We start from the raw sequence: 14154 nt of genomic DNA on the forward strand, positions 1-14154 counted from the left end.
GTTAGGGTACTCTGGTTTTGTAGTTAAATTCCTAAAAGATAAAAGTACTCCAGTTAGCAGATTCTGGTGAAGGACTTTTCAAAGTGAAGAAAATAGTCCTATCCATTACTGAATAGCTCTATTAAATGATCAGAAAGAACTCAGCACCACCTTGTTATCTGCACATGACCTCTCCTGAGGCATCTGTGGTAAAAAAATGAAAAAGAAAAGAAAAAAAAGGACAGATTAAGCAAGCGACTCAGATTGATGCATTTGAAAGCAGAGCTTCAGGACAGGGACGCTTTCCATAGAGTCATTTCAGGCAAAGGTCACATGTGTGCATATAAAATCATTCCTGAAAGCAGCCTCTTTGTCCCCCAGCTATCTCCCAATGGAGCCATTGTCCCTCTGGGGCAGCTGGCACCCTGACTTCAGCCACACTGCAGTGGGATCCCAGGCCCAGGGCAGCCAGACAGCCCCCCGGGATCCAGCCCAGGGCCAACCTCCCTGGGCAAGCACATCTGCTGGGAGCCGCTGCCGTGGCCAGGGCAAAGCGAAGTTTCCACGACAAACTTCAGTCATGGAGAAAAAAGACCTGCTGGTACGGTAGGCGCATCTTCCCTCCCCTTCCGCCCTGTGTGTTTTTCTGGCTTGTTAACATAGTCTTAAATAAATATAATTACAAGTAAAGTCAGGCTATGAAATAGCATTAATGTGTTTTTGCCAAGTGCAACTTGGATTGGGATTTCGCAAGTTGGAAGTCCTTTCAATGTGCATTCAGGGGTGATGTTAGAAGTGTTCTGACTCATAAGTGAAATAGAAAGTATTATTTAATGCACAGAGGTGAAAATGTACTTTAAAAACCATAGTAGATCTCTTAAAACTTGTTTGGCTTCTGAAGATGTCTACTCTCTTAACCTTTTTAATATAAACTACCTTTCATATATATTGTTACCTTATAGCAATATTAAAATTGGCATCCAGCACAGACACAAGCAAAGTATCTTGTGTTTTGTATTTACCTCCTACAATATTAATATTATGCAAGTCCATAATCATGAGTTTAAAGTCCCACATCACTTGGCTTTTGATTTATGTTAAAATTTCCAGTGTCTGGAGATTCACTGGTAAAGTCCTAGGCTTAAAGGCAATCTGTCTAAATAAGGTTCCTATTACAGGCACCTCTACCTAAGCCTTTTTCTCTAGAGAAAATATATGGATTTCTTTGATCAGGGCAGTAACACCTCAAGGATCTGTAATTTTTTTCATAACTCCCTATGTCACAAATGTAAAGTGCTGGTTAGAGAGGCAAGTTGATAAGGAGTTAATAAAACAGTGCATGCCTTGTAGTTCCCCTCCATACGGTTGGCCTCATAATGGTTTTGACTACTCTGATTTTGGAGTATTAATCATTGGGTCCCTCTTTTGAGTCTCTCTTACTTTTGATTTGCTTAGATTTTAATTGTGATTTGCTTCTAATTACTACTGATCTATGCAAGCTTCCTGTCAGCACCTGTCAGTGCTGTGCAGGCTGCTCCTTATTGCCACCATATCTGATGGAAACGCTGAGCTCTGCAAGTTGAAGTGAGGCGCTGACTTGTTGGATTCAAAAACAGAGAGTTTCTGTTGTGAAGCAGGTATTGCTCCCTTTGTTCGAAAGACTGCATTACCAGAGTGGTGTCAAAGCTCTGTCTGCTGCTTACACGAGTGCCCCAGCCCTCTTCTGGACGTGCTGTGGGAGGGTGGGCTGGGGGCCAGCAGAGTAGGACCTGGTGAGTAGGGAGACGTAGTGGGGGGCTGCCTGTACCTAAAAGAAAGAAGAGGCCGACTCTGCCCTTAACACTGGCTGCCCACAGGCAATCTGCTGAACTGTTCAAGGATGGCTACAGACATTTTTAGATTAAGAGAGAGCTTCTCATGAAGTCCAAGACTGTAGAATTGCTTCCTCCTAACCGGCTGGCCTGTATAGGATGTTAAGAAAACAAAACAGTGGTACATTTGTGTAGCAATATTTATGCTACAAAATCTTGCCTTATTTCAGAGGATGTAATATGATGGTTAAACTATGAGTTTAAAGTCACTGCAATGGGAGGTTTTCAATTATTCATCAAGGACGCCAGCTGAGTTTGAATGCCAGATAGCTAAAGATATGTTAGCATCGTTCTTCAAAGCTGTAGCTGTTAATAGCACTCACACAGCCTTTACCCAAGGGTAAATGCCAAATGTAATCCTTTGACATTAGTTGAACTGGAAGTGGAGGTAATGAATATTTCTGAGAGATGAATGAAAGGTGGTGGCGTGAGGCTGCTTGTGGCAGCACTAGGGCTTAGCACCACCTCAGCCGAATTCCCATGCGCTATTGTAAGTGTTCATTCATGGTGCGTCACCGAATTAATGGGTCACTTACAGAAACGTAGCAAAACCTGTTATTGCTGACACACCAGTAACATAAACTGGTTTTGGTGTGGTGTGTTTGCAAAGCTGGCAGCATCCTTGACTTCTGCTGCATCTTGCTGGATGGGGGCTTTTGAACCTCCCAGTGCTGCTCTCCCCATGTTGCCTGAGCCAGCCCAGCTGGGATGCATCCTCCCTTAAGCTCATCACCAGGTGAAATGACGACTATGTTTGAGGGGTGATACACCAAATGATCTCACAGACTTTCTTTGTCCCAAAACACATGAAACTGTGTGTGCTCCACACATTTAGACTAAAGGAGAAGAGGCTCACTGTCACTTCAATACACAAAGAAATATTTATATATAAATAAATAAATACATATGGGCTCTATAGGCATTGGGGAACTATTTTGTTGTTGTGTACTGTTTAAATTCCATTGCTTAGAAGTTCCAGTTGCTAGTGTTATACCTGAAAAATTGGATTAAAAGAGATTAAAAATACAAAATAATAGCAGTTTATGCTCAACTTCTTTCTTCTTGCCCTGAGCCAGACAGCTTTTCTCCTGCTGCAGATAGACCTTCCTTACATCTGTGACTGGGAGATAAATTGTTTCCGCAGATGTCTCGCTTTCTAATACAATTCCTGTCCAGCCACTCTCTTTTCATTTCTGTGGGAGACTTCATGCCCTCCTTCCCTCTTTTTATTGTGAAATACCTCAAAAGTTTCATCTATAAGCTTTCTCCTTTGTTTATCTAATTTCATAATATCTTGTAGAGATTTTTAACAGGAAGCTGTGGTGGGTTGACCTTGGCTGGCTGCCAGATGCCCATCCAGCTACTCTCTCACTCCCCTTCCTCAAGAGGAAAGGGGAAGAAAATAAGATGGAAAAGCTCATGGGCTGAGATAAAGACAGGGGGATCGCTTAGCAATTACCATCATGGGCAAAACAGACTCGACTTGGGGAAAATTAATTTATTGCCAATTAAAATAGATTTATATAGTGAGAAGCAAAGACAAAAATTAAAACAGCACCTTTCCCCGCTCCCCACCTTTTCCCAGGCTCAACTTCACTTGTTCATTCCTGATTCCTCCACCTCCTCCCCACCACCCTGGGTGGCATGGGGGATGTGATCAGTCCATAACAGCCCTTGTCTGCTGCACCTTCTTCCTCACACCTCTCCCTGCCCCAGCATCGGCCTTTCCCATGGGCTACAGTCCTTCAGGATAAACCCACTCCACTGAGGTCTCTTCCATGGGCTCCTGGGGAATCTCTCCTCTGGCACCTGGATCACCTCCTTCCCTCCTTCTTCATGACCATGGTGTTTGCAGTGCTGTTTCTCACAATTTTTCCTTCACTCCTCACTATCTGCAGAGCGTTTTTTGCCCTTTCTTCAGTATGCTTTACCAGAGGTGTCACCATCGTGGGTGAGGGGCTCAGCTGTGCCCTTGTGGTGTGTCCATTGGAGCCGGCTGTGTTCAGCACGGGTCAGCCCTGGCCTCTCCTCAGAGAGGCTGTCCCTGCTGCCAGCACCTGGGCAGCGACACCCAATACAGGCGTCTTAAATCTTGACCTCATATTTATAAAAATAATACACAATTTTACATGTTTCTGGACATCTCACCCTCTGATCTTCTGTTTCCATGTATTTTTTGGTTATTTAAAGATGTTAACCTGAAAGCCTTCTTGTTTTGGAAGTCGTCTCTGGCTTTGTTATCTTGCCTCTTCAATGATTTTTGGTTTCTTTTTTGCAGAGTTCTTGGGAACTCATCCTTGAACATAACCTTACTTTTAATTCCCATGTCATCTGGTGTAGAAACCTGCACATCATTTGTGGAACATGGCCAGAGTTGTTCCTGCCATTCTTCTCCTGAAACCCTCCCTCCCATGGCAGTTACCTCCCATCCCCAATACTTCAATTTCCCATTTTACTCTCTTCACACCTCTTTATTTCTTTCTGCTTGTTGTTAAATAGCATGCTTAGCTGAGGTCCTTCCTCTCACCACTGTGGTGCTGAAAGAACTTGGGATATATGGACTGTACTGGATAATACTACTTTGTTCATACAGCCTTTTTGATCTAATGCCAAGTTTCAAGCTTCTGGCTTTGTATTGGCATGTGTTGAAATGCAGTTAAGTGTAGGGACAAGGCAGGGTGTGCTTCCTAGGCTGCTGGGCCACACGTGCACTTAGCCAGGACTCACCCAAAACAAGACATTCCCAGACAGATCCATATGCTTGTGTTTACACACAAACAAAACCACCAGGTCAGTCTTTTTCCAGACATGGATAATTTGCAAGGGGGAAACATGTGGACCTGAAGAAAGGATGATTTTAGTGCTCTGTCCATGCTGTAGCAAAAGTTGTCAGTCAGTGTGGGCAGGACTTCTCTGAATGGGCTCCACAGGGAATCACTCCAGGTTTTAGGAGAGCCCTGTGCAAACCTGGGACTGGATTTGAACACTTCCCTCAGCACTTTGCAAACAGCATAACAAAGAAGAGGGGAGGAATGCAGCCTGGGGACACCCCATCCCATGCCCTGTGTTTTCAGTGATGCCTCCAGCAGCTCAGCTCTGCAGAATTGCTCCAAACTGCCCTATTTAAGTGTGAGTCCTTGAGTCAGGAGGAGATTTTGGTGCAGCTGGATGTACCAGCACTCTTGACAAATAGCAGTAAAAAGGGCAAAGACAATAAAGTAAATTTCAAGATAGAAGTTACTCTCTAGAGAGTATTTGTTCATCTATTGCTGTACATTTCTTCTTGCAGAAAAAACTTTTTGGTTATATTAACTGTATGTCCCTGGTGCTATTGGTGAATGTGACAGCTTGAAAACCTTTTCTGGGCGTAGGAGAATGGACCAAGGGCTGGTGGGGTTTACTGGAGCTGGAACAGGATGGTGATGAGGAACTCGTGTTGTGGCAGCAGCAGAGGGACTGGGGGATCAGCCCTGCACCAAATTTAGTGTCGGGGCTACCAAAGCTGGGAAAGAGAAACTGATTTCAACTGCAGGGTAACAAATTGCCACCCCTACAGCTGCACCAGTCTGTGGTTTAGTATGTCAGCATCAGCCTCAGATTGGCCCTCATCTGTATAAGGATCAGTGAAGGATGTTGGGTGCAATACTTAAAAACTTCATAGGCTGTATAAAGAGAAAATATGGCTTGGTTCAGCCATCTTTGGAGAAAGAAGAGTATGAGTTTGTGTCTGTGGTCTGGTACCTGCAGCAGGTGACATTGGAAGTGCGTGACTCAGCCCAGGAGAGTTACAGCTTCCTCGTTCATTTTGGGCATTCTTCAAAGGCTCTCTGCACCCCCAAAAGAAATTTTGGCTGAGACAATCAAAAACATCCTGTGGATTAAAATATGGCCACTATGAGGATGTGAGGAGAAAATGTCTTGATGAAACAACACTTTGTAAATAGTTAAGTTGCCATCACCTGTAAATGCTTGCTTTCCTTTCTTTCCATGCTGGGGCTGCACAGCTAAGGTGGAAGTGAAGACAACAGGTAAACCCCAGACAAGGTCACCCCTTGGGATGAGACAGAGGGAAGAGATCACTGCTATAAAATCAGGTGAAATTCCCTTGGAGTTGATGGCCCTTCATTCAGGATAAATGTAAGAAGCCCTTAAGTACCTCTTGGATATCCAAAACAATAGGATTCCTTTCCCTGCTCAGGGAAACTATTTTTTTGTACATTCTTTGTAAATGACAGAATTGTACCACAGACTCACTTAATGCCACAATTTAAATCCTCCTTGAAGGGAACAACCCAAAGGGTCCCATTCTCAGCTGGCTGCCAAATCCAAAAGGATTCATTATTCGGTTCATTTGTGCTTGACCACATAAATTCAATGCACCTAAATAAGCTCTAATTTTTTGATGTCCCTTAACATCTATTGGACTTGTGCAGCAGAGTACAACTGGAACAGAGCTTTAACAATAGAGCAGAGATCACAAGGATGGTTTCCTCCCCCCAAGCACTACAACAGAGGGAACAAGGAAAGATTCCCTTTTGGAATCTCCAAAGCTCTGTTTTCCTAATATATTTTGTCTCTTTTCATCCCCAACACTAAGATGTGTTTTTCTGACCTTCCACTCCTCTGCTCAGCCAGCCTAGCATTCCCCACAGATCCTAAGAAATGGCTGTGACAGTCATGGGATATCGGGTACCCTTCATCTACTGTGCTATCCTGGCAGCTGCTGCTGGCAGCGGTCAGGCCTGGTTTATTTGCTGAAGCTGCCACCTCTCCAAAAGCCTCCCACACCTCTGCCCTGTAGTCTGACTGCACTTCCACCTGTCCTTATAGAGTGAGGCTTTGGGCCTGGCTTATTTGTTTTACTTATAATGTGACAGAGTAGGAAGCAACGAAAGCAGAAGCTTTCCTAGTGTCATTATTGTAATTCAATACCTTCCAAAACCATGCTGAATTATCTGTAGAATCAAGCAGATGCTTCAGCAGCTTAGGCTGGCTACGAGCGTGAGTATGAACATGAGGTTATAGTCCAATACCCAGTTTTCAAAACAGCTGTCATGGCTTAAGCTACCACAGAGGAAGCTTGTATGTGTTTCTGCTCTGTCTCAGCACAAAGCGAACCCGGTTCACGCCAGGGGTAGGGGTGCTCGTCCTCTGCTGACTTCAGCTGTCACCTCAAGATATTGCTGATCCTTGCCTGTTTCCATCATCCATCCTGGCTTCTTTACCCAAAGTGGTTTGTTTTGTTTGTTGGGGTTTTTTAAAATGTGATTTAACTAGAGTCTTCCTCAGCACCAGGCTGGAGGAAGACCACCCAAGCAGTGAAACTCCCATGGTCAGTGTTGTGCAGAGGAGGGACAGAAGCAGCTGGGCTGGGCAACTCCTCACCCAAAAGGATGAAATATTGAGTTCGCACACCTGAGCAGGTGCAGCAGGCACTGGAGGCCTTTCCTTCAGCCAGCAAAGCTATTGCTGGAAAAGGAGGTGTCTCCACTCTCTTTACCAGAGTGGTAGTTTACTCAGGTCCTTTTTACATGAGCTGGCCCAGACGTTGCCTTCAAAAGTATTTGGTTGCAACTTCTTGGAGAAGGGGTAGCAATGTACAGTGAAAGGATGCTAAATTAAATAGTCCCAGCTGTTTTGCAGGCTCTCTGTGGATACCCAGGAACATCTGTCTCTGCCCTGAGAAACTTCAACAAATATAATTTCAAGATGACTTTAGTCTTGTCTGTTGTGAAAAGAGATTTACTGGGGTGGGGAGCTTTCTGTGAAGGCTGAGTGAAGCAGAGCTGCTTTTGTTTTACAGCGGTCAGCAATCACTAAACCAAGGAACTGATTCTTTCTGAAAATCTTGTATTGCTAGATGAAAAAAAAGATTAATTAAAACTTAACTCAGTAAGATTATTTGTCTTAAAATATTGAAGAAAACTATTCATATTTAAGGTCTAGAGTTTCCCTACAGTCTACTTGTTTAATCCATTAAAAAAATATTCTTTAATCCTAGCTACAGTTTTGTGCTGTAAAGGTGAAAAAAGTATTTACAGCAAAAAAAACCCCAATTATACTTATGCAAACCTATGCTAGCACAGAGTTCCTTCATTTTTTTTAATATTCCTGCAGAGCTTGACATTTATTCAGTTACACATTATGATATGAGTTTTTAAAAAAATCCAGCAACGGATCACATTGTTTTGTTGTTGAAATGTTGCTTATACTTTTCTCACCCATAGAAAACAGGGAGTGTTGTTCCAACAGGATGTTTTTCCCTTTGTACTTATATTTGTCATCTTTGCACTCAGCTGTAATCAGAAAAAAAAGCTGGCATTCAACTAAAGTGGCGGTGTCATGGTTCAACTTAGGAAAATTTGTGATGCTTGGAAAGCGGCCCATCTGTCTGAAATGTCCCCAAAAGTAATACACAATTGTTTTACACTTTTGTGCTTTGCCATTAAAACAGGTGGCAGCAGATACATGCTAAGAAATGTGGAGAACTGAGCATATGCTGCGGTGACACTGCTCTCCTGGGAGCAGCAGCGAGTGGGGGCGAAGAGAAGAGCTTGTCTGTGCTCTGCCCTCCGCTCCCCTGGGCCATGGGATGCTGCTTGTTTACGGCCTGGGGTTCAGAAACAGTGGCAGTTTGCAGCTCACTGTATCTCACAGACATGCTGCTTCCAGGGCTGAGGACCAGAGCGGGGAACTCATCCAACTGCAAAACCTGCCAAAGAAAGGGTATTTTTTAACCTTTTTTGAGTTTTAAGCAGCCCTAGGAATTGTTGCTTGGGGTGAGAGGGATGGAAATGATGGCAAGGACTAGCCAGTCTGCCAGGGTTCCTGGTTGATGCTTGGTATCTGGACTCTACTTGCTGGTTTTATTTCTGTTCTGAAGGAAAAGGGCAGAAAATCCAGTTATTTCAAAGTTAATCAAATACCTCACTCCTCTTGACAGCTGAGGATAGATTAAGCTTGTGTAAGTTATAAAGATGTGTCTTTCAACTAAGAGATAAATAAATATCCCAAAAAAGGGGTTGCAGATGTGAGTGTTGGCTGCGTTCTCATTTTACGCATTTTTCTTTGAGCAAAAGCCTGTACAGTTCTTACTGTATCCTCCTCCACACAGGGTTCAGTGGGGCACTCAGTGAATCCGATCAGGCAGTTTAGGCAGCTTTTAATAATTGTTATTTTTCTTTTTCAGAGGACATCTCTTCGTCATCATCTGTCTGAATTTTTTCAGGAATTTTTTTTAATAGAGGATTTCCTTCTCCTTATGCTGGACTGATTGCATTTAGTGGTGCAGCCTTGCAGTCCTTACGAAAATAAAACAGCTCCGCACTAGAATTGGACATGTGTTCATGTGAAGTAGGTTCAAGCCCCAGAAGGCCCTCAGCTTTTTTTTTTCCTCTAAACTGCAACACTGCCACAGCCTGTTCTATGTTCATGCATTCATTTACCATGCCAAAAAAAGTTTTCATAGGTGCAGCCACTTACAGGTCACCGTAACAGCAGCCAGTTCTTCAGGCTTGAGATGCCTCCTTATGCATAGAAGCAGGAAGAAAATGTGCCCACGTGAAGGCATGTCCCCATTTGTTGTGGTGTTCCAGCCTGACCCCACTTTGCTTTTTCTCCAGAAGTGTTGGTGCTGTAAAGCATGGATGTCCAAAACCTCAACTGCAGGCAAGTTGAGAACAGTATTCCTAGTGACATATGTCTTTAAACTGAAATTAAATAGGATTTAGCTATTTAGAAAATATCATTGGGGTTTTTTAGATTAACAAGAAGAAAAATACTAATTAAAATACTTCTTTCTTGGCCCAAGTACCAAAAACGTTTTTTAAAAAGATATTTCAAACAAACAAACAGAAACCCTTGTTTGGCAAAGAAAACAAACTCAACGTAAACAAAACTATTAATTATATCCACATTTTACTTGTAGGGAAGAGATTAGCACTTGGAAATTTTTTAATCATATCCAAGCCTTGAGTTTGAAAAGTGTGCCAAAATAGAGTTCGGGCTGAGGGTAAATGTGATTAAATAGGAGAGATATGTTATAGGATTATTGTAGGAGTCCCCACAAGAAGATTTATATACCCAGGGCATTCAAAGCTAATATTCTATTGAGAAACGTTTGAACATGGCAAAGGACATACATACAAGTTACACAAAGAAACTAGGAATATGATTTGAAGTCTAGAAAACCTGCTTCATTGCATCTTTAAGTAGCTTTACCATCTTCAGTTTTGTGGTTTTTTTCTCTTTTAGCTTTAACTCATTGTTTCTAGAGGGCTATGGTTTTTGTGGGACAGAATAGATTGTATGGCTTGTAAAATTCAAATAAATTAGCAGTGACTGTGTGTGTGTGTCACATGCAAGGTACCATGCAAGGCCCTTGAGACCTCCAGACAACTCTCAGGAGGTAGATGGGTGATTTTCACACCGCTGAAGCCTATAGCTCTTTTAAAAAGATGAATGTAAAGCTGTTGATGGGCACCTGTGACACCCATCACCATCTGAAGCAGTGGAAAACAAAGATGAGGACCTGAAGACATACTCAGCTTTGCATGGGCTGCATTAAAAACAAATATGGACTCTTTGGCTTCATGTTTCACTCATTCATATCCTCCATGATGTGATTTTTCATCACGGAACAGTTTTTATTCTCCAACATGTTAGAATTTTTATATATTATTATCTGAAGAAACATAGTTCTGAACACAGTGCATTTTAGTGAAGCACTTGTGCTGCTTTGTAATATTAATATTGTCCAGAAACTGAATTGGGAAAATGTTAAGTTTCTTTGAAGATGATGAAGGCATACATGTTGGACTAGTGTTAATGCTGTTGCTGTCTGAGTGTGGTCCTTAGAAGAGGTGTAATACCCTGTGTTGGAACGGTTGCTCTATTATCTGTAGTACTGCTGGGAAGAGAGACAGTCATTCAGGCACACAAAGTTTTCCTCTGGGCACTGAAAACTTCTCTCCTTTTTCCAGCTAATCTTGCTTTTCTGACAAAAGACATGGCCTCACTTATAAACCTCACCCTGCTTGTGTGCAATCACAAATGGTGATTGCATGTGTAGGGTGCACTTGAGCTAAGGCCGCTCCACCGGCATCAGAGGTAGCTTCAAGAGCTGCAGTGTTACCACTAAATCCACAGCCCTCATTTAGTCACTGAAGCTGTGGTATCTGATGTGGGGTGTGGGAGAATTTATCTCTCTACTGCATTATGCCCTCCTTTTTTTCACCAAGCTACTTGCCTGTGTTTCAGTCCTCGTCTCAGTAAGTATACAAGTGTTTTACATGAGTAAAGCAGAGACTGGGACTCAGGTCCTCCCTTGGCCGGTGGTTCCTCTTCTCTCTCTGGGTAGGCAGAGCAGGTAGGCTCAGTTTCAGACAGACATACACCCCATACACCTGTGTTTTCTGCAGGACATGGTTTGGTAGCCATCCTGGGAGGGCACTTACGGGAGGGAGGATGAGGTGACAAGGGATGCGATGTGCTTTGCTGCTCGTTCTCAGTGAGGTTTGGGCTGGATCTGGGTGCTCACCTCCCAGCCCTGTGAACCCTGCAGGCATTATGTAGGGTGCTCAGAAACGTTGATGGGCCTATAGGTGCCTCAGGGGTTGGGCTGCAGCAAACTGTAATTTTGAAGACTTTAATTTGTCTGTGATTGTCCCTGAGGGTCTGGCACCCCTTTATGGATCTTTCTGGACAAGAATGTCATCATCAGCACACTCCTCTGGTGCACCAGGCACCATAGTTTGCATACCTTTCCCCTCAGGGTGGTGATGAGTAGACAGATAATTGGTGACTGTTCCTCAAGCCTCAGGGTGCTGTTGGGTGGAGTTTTGAGGCACTGCTGTGAGGAGGGTGTACTTTCATGAGCACAGCCTGGTTTGTGGGTCTTCCTAGTCTCATGGAGCAGCAGTGGGCATGGTGGTGCAACTCCTCGGCAGTCAGTCCTGTGCCCTCTGCCAGGGAGATTGCCTCCTTGACAAAATGCAGCTTTTACATCTGTAAGAACAAAAGATACTTGCAGGAGCTGCTGCAACTCCCATAACATGTCCTACAGCCCAAGGAAGGGACAGTCTGACCCTTGTCTATGCTAATAGCTTATTTTCCTTGATACCCTGCCTACCCCCTCAAAGCATCCATGTGAACACCTGTGTCCTCTCCTACACTTTATGATCAGATTGCCAGCCATTTGAAATCTATGACTTGCTGGAGTGTTTTGCCTCCATCAGGTAAAGAGGACTTCTCAGTGACCCTTTCTGGGATCTTCAGTGGTGCTATTACAAGCTGAGCAGATACAGCTCCCTTGTCCTTCAGCAACTCTCGTGTATTTTTTCCTGCATATCCAGGCTGTGCAATCATTTTTCTGGGCTCCTGTATGTGGCTGTGTCCTGATCCTTGGCTGATCCCTACTGAGGGACTGTTCATCGCAGGCCATCTCCCTTCTGCACTGACTCTTACTCTTCTCACCTCTCTTTGTCATCAGACTGCTGACCCTGACTGGCTTTGCTGTCCTTTTGCTGTCCTTGCCCTCACACACTTGCTTTCCTTTCCTTCTTTGTCTTGTTTATCAGTCAGTGCACTGGCTGAATGCCAAAGATACTTGGTTTTGATCTACAAAGTCATATAAAAATATGGTTTAAAGTCCTTTATACACAGGAATCAGCTGCTCTTGTTATGTTGTGCCTCTGCTTTTGCTAAAAAGCCTCAGGGTGTTTTCAACAAGGTATTTGCATCTTCCCATGTTCACTTCTGCTGCTGGAAGATTATTTGGTGTCACAGTGCTTGTATCTGAGGAGGCTTGATGTGGACACTGCTTGAATTTCTATAGTTTATCAAAAGGTTTTGTTCTTTGAAATTGCTATTTCATGTACCCAACTGTTTTTCTTGACTGCAACTATATGTGGAAGCTGTGTTTGCAGGGGTGAGAGCTCTGGGACCCTTTGGAGAAGTCCTTCACCTTTCTCCCTTTCATGCTGCTGTCAAGCATACTGGAGGCTTTCACCCTGCCCCCCTGGTCGGTCACCCGTTGTGGCTGCATCCAGCATCCAGAGCAAAGCAGAGATGAGTAGCTAAAATGCTGATTTCTCTGCAGTCCATTCCATCCCCAACCTCTGACTCAGCCAACATACTTGATTTCTCTGCATTTTCTTTTCTCATGAAAAAAAAGACACTCAAGAAAAATCAGTTTTAGATAAGGCTGTAAATATTGCTTTTCTTATATTAACTCTGTGGAATAGCAGAACAGGAATGCTTGTAACTGTGTTACAGTATGAACTTCTCATGTGAAGTGGCACCTAGTGGCTGGTTGGAAGTTTTGCATCCCGAGTTAAATAATAATCACTATGATTATATAAGGCATAAAAGCCAAAGTACAATTCTTATGCACAATAAGTGATGAAGAGGCATTTCATATTCTATTGGTCTTGTTAAAATTCCTTTTTTAAGGAATGTGTTTCATTTAAGCCCTAAAACTTACACTGAATCACTGCATTCTTGGGGCAGGAATACATTATTTCAGCTTTAGTCTTTCCTATTTTGATTAGTAAAATGGCGATTAGTTGCTAAAAAAGTTAATTGCCAGTGATCCCTGCAGTGAAATTTTGCCTGAACAAAATCATTAGACCTTGCTTATGCTAATAAGTTCCTTGTGCATCTGTGGGGTGGCTTCAGGCAGAATCCTTGTGACAAAAAGATGATTGTGCATCTGAGTATGTGGTCAGTTCAGAGCTACTGGAAAATGTGTCTTACATAACACATATGAAAAAGATTAGCAGTTTCAGAGTCGTCATCATCTATAATTCTAAAGGATATTACAAAGGAGATTAATTAATATAATGTAGCAAGGACCAGGAAACATAAAAAAACCTCCTCCATTTATGTGAAATTGTGCAGTTTACAAGCTCCAGAGAGGTTACATGAATGGAAAAATGAAATATGTATTTTCAAATCAGTAGAAGTCATCCATGATGCTGTATTTTTGGTTTTGTTTCTTGCTTTATTTTTCTGGGTGGCCATTTTTAACTTATGTAGGAATTTTTTTTCAAAAGAACTGAGCACCTGTGTGTTAGGAAGATATGCAGGAACAGCAAAGGCTCAGCATCTCTGAAAATGAGGCTGTTTGTATTGGCTTGGCCACTCAAAATTGGCCACCAGATTTGAAAATTCAGTTGTGTTTTGCCTGGATCACAGAGTGAGCTGAGGGTCCCAGGCTGGAGGAGAGCTTGGGGCTGCTGATTCCCATGTTTTGCCCATGAAATCATGAACTTCATTATCTGAGATATGTAGGCAACACCGTTGA

At 43.1% G+C, this 14154-nt stretch overlaps 1 protein-coding gene across 1 annotated transcript in view; it reads left to right on the top strand.

Annotated features, from left to right (window-relative positions):
• Window positions 1–355: 355 nt before the first annotated feature.
• ENPP2 (ectonucleotide pyrophosphatase/phosphodiesterase 2) overlaps window positions 356–14154 on the top strand; it is a 72726-nt gene continuing 58927 nt past the window's right edge. Inside the window, exon 1 of the mRNA XM_074850092.1 lies at window positions 356–580. Coding sequence (XP_074706193.1) covers window positions 371–580 — 210 coding nt within the window. The 5' untranslated portion in view covers window positions 356–370. The remainder of the gene's footprint in view (window positions 581–14154) is intronic.

This window comes from Strix aluco, chromosome 1, assembly GCF_031877795.1.
Source record: "Strix aluco isolate bStrAlu1 chromosome 1, bStrAlu1.hap1, whole genome shotgun sequence".
Taxonomy (NCBI): Eukaryota; Metazoa; Chordata; class Aves; order Strigiformes; family Strigidae; genus Strix; species Strix aluco.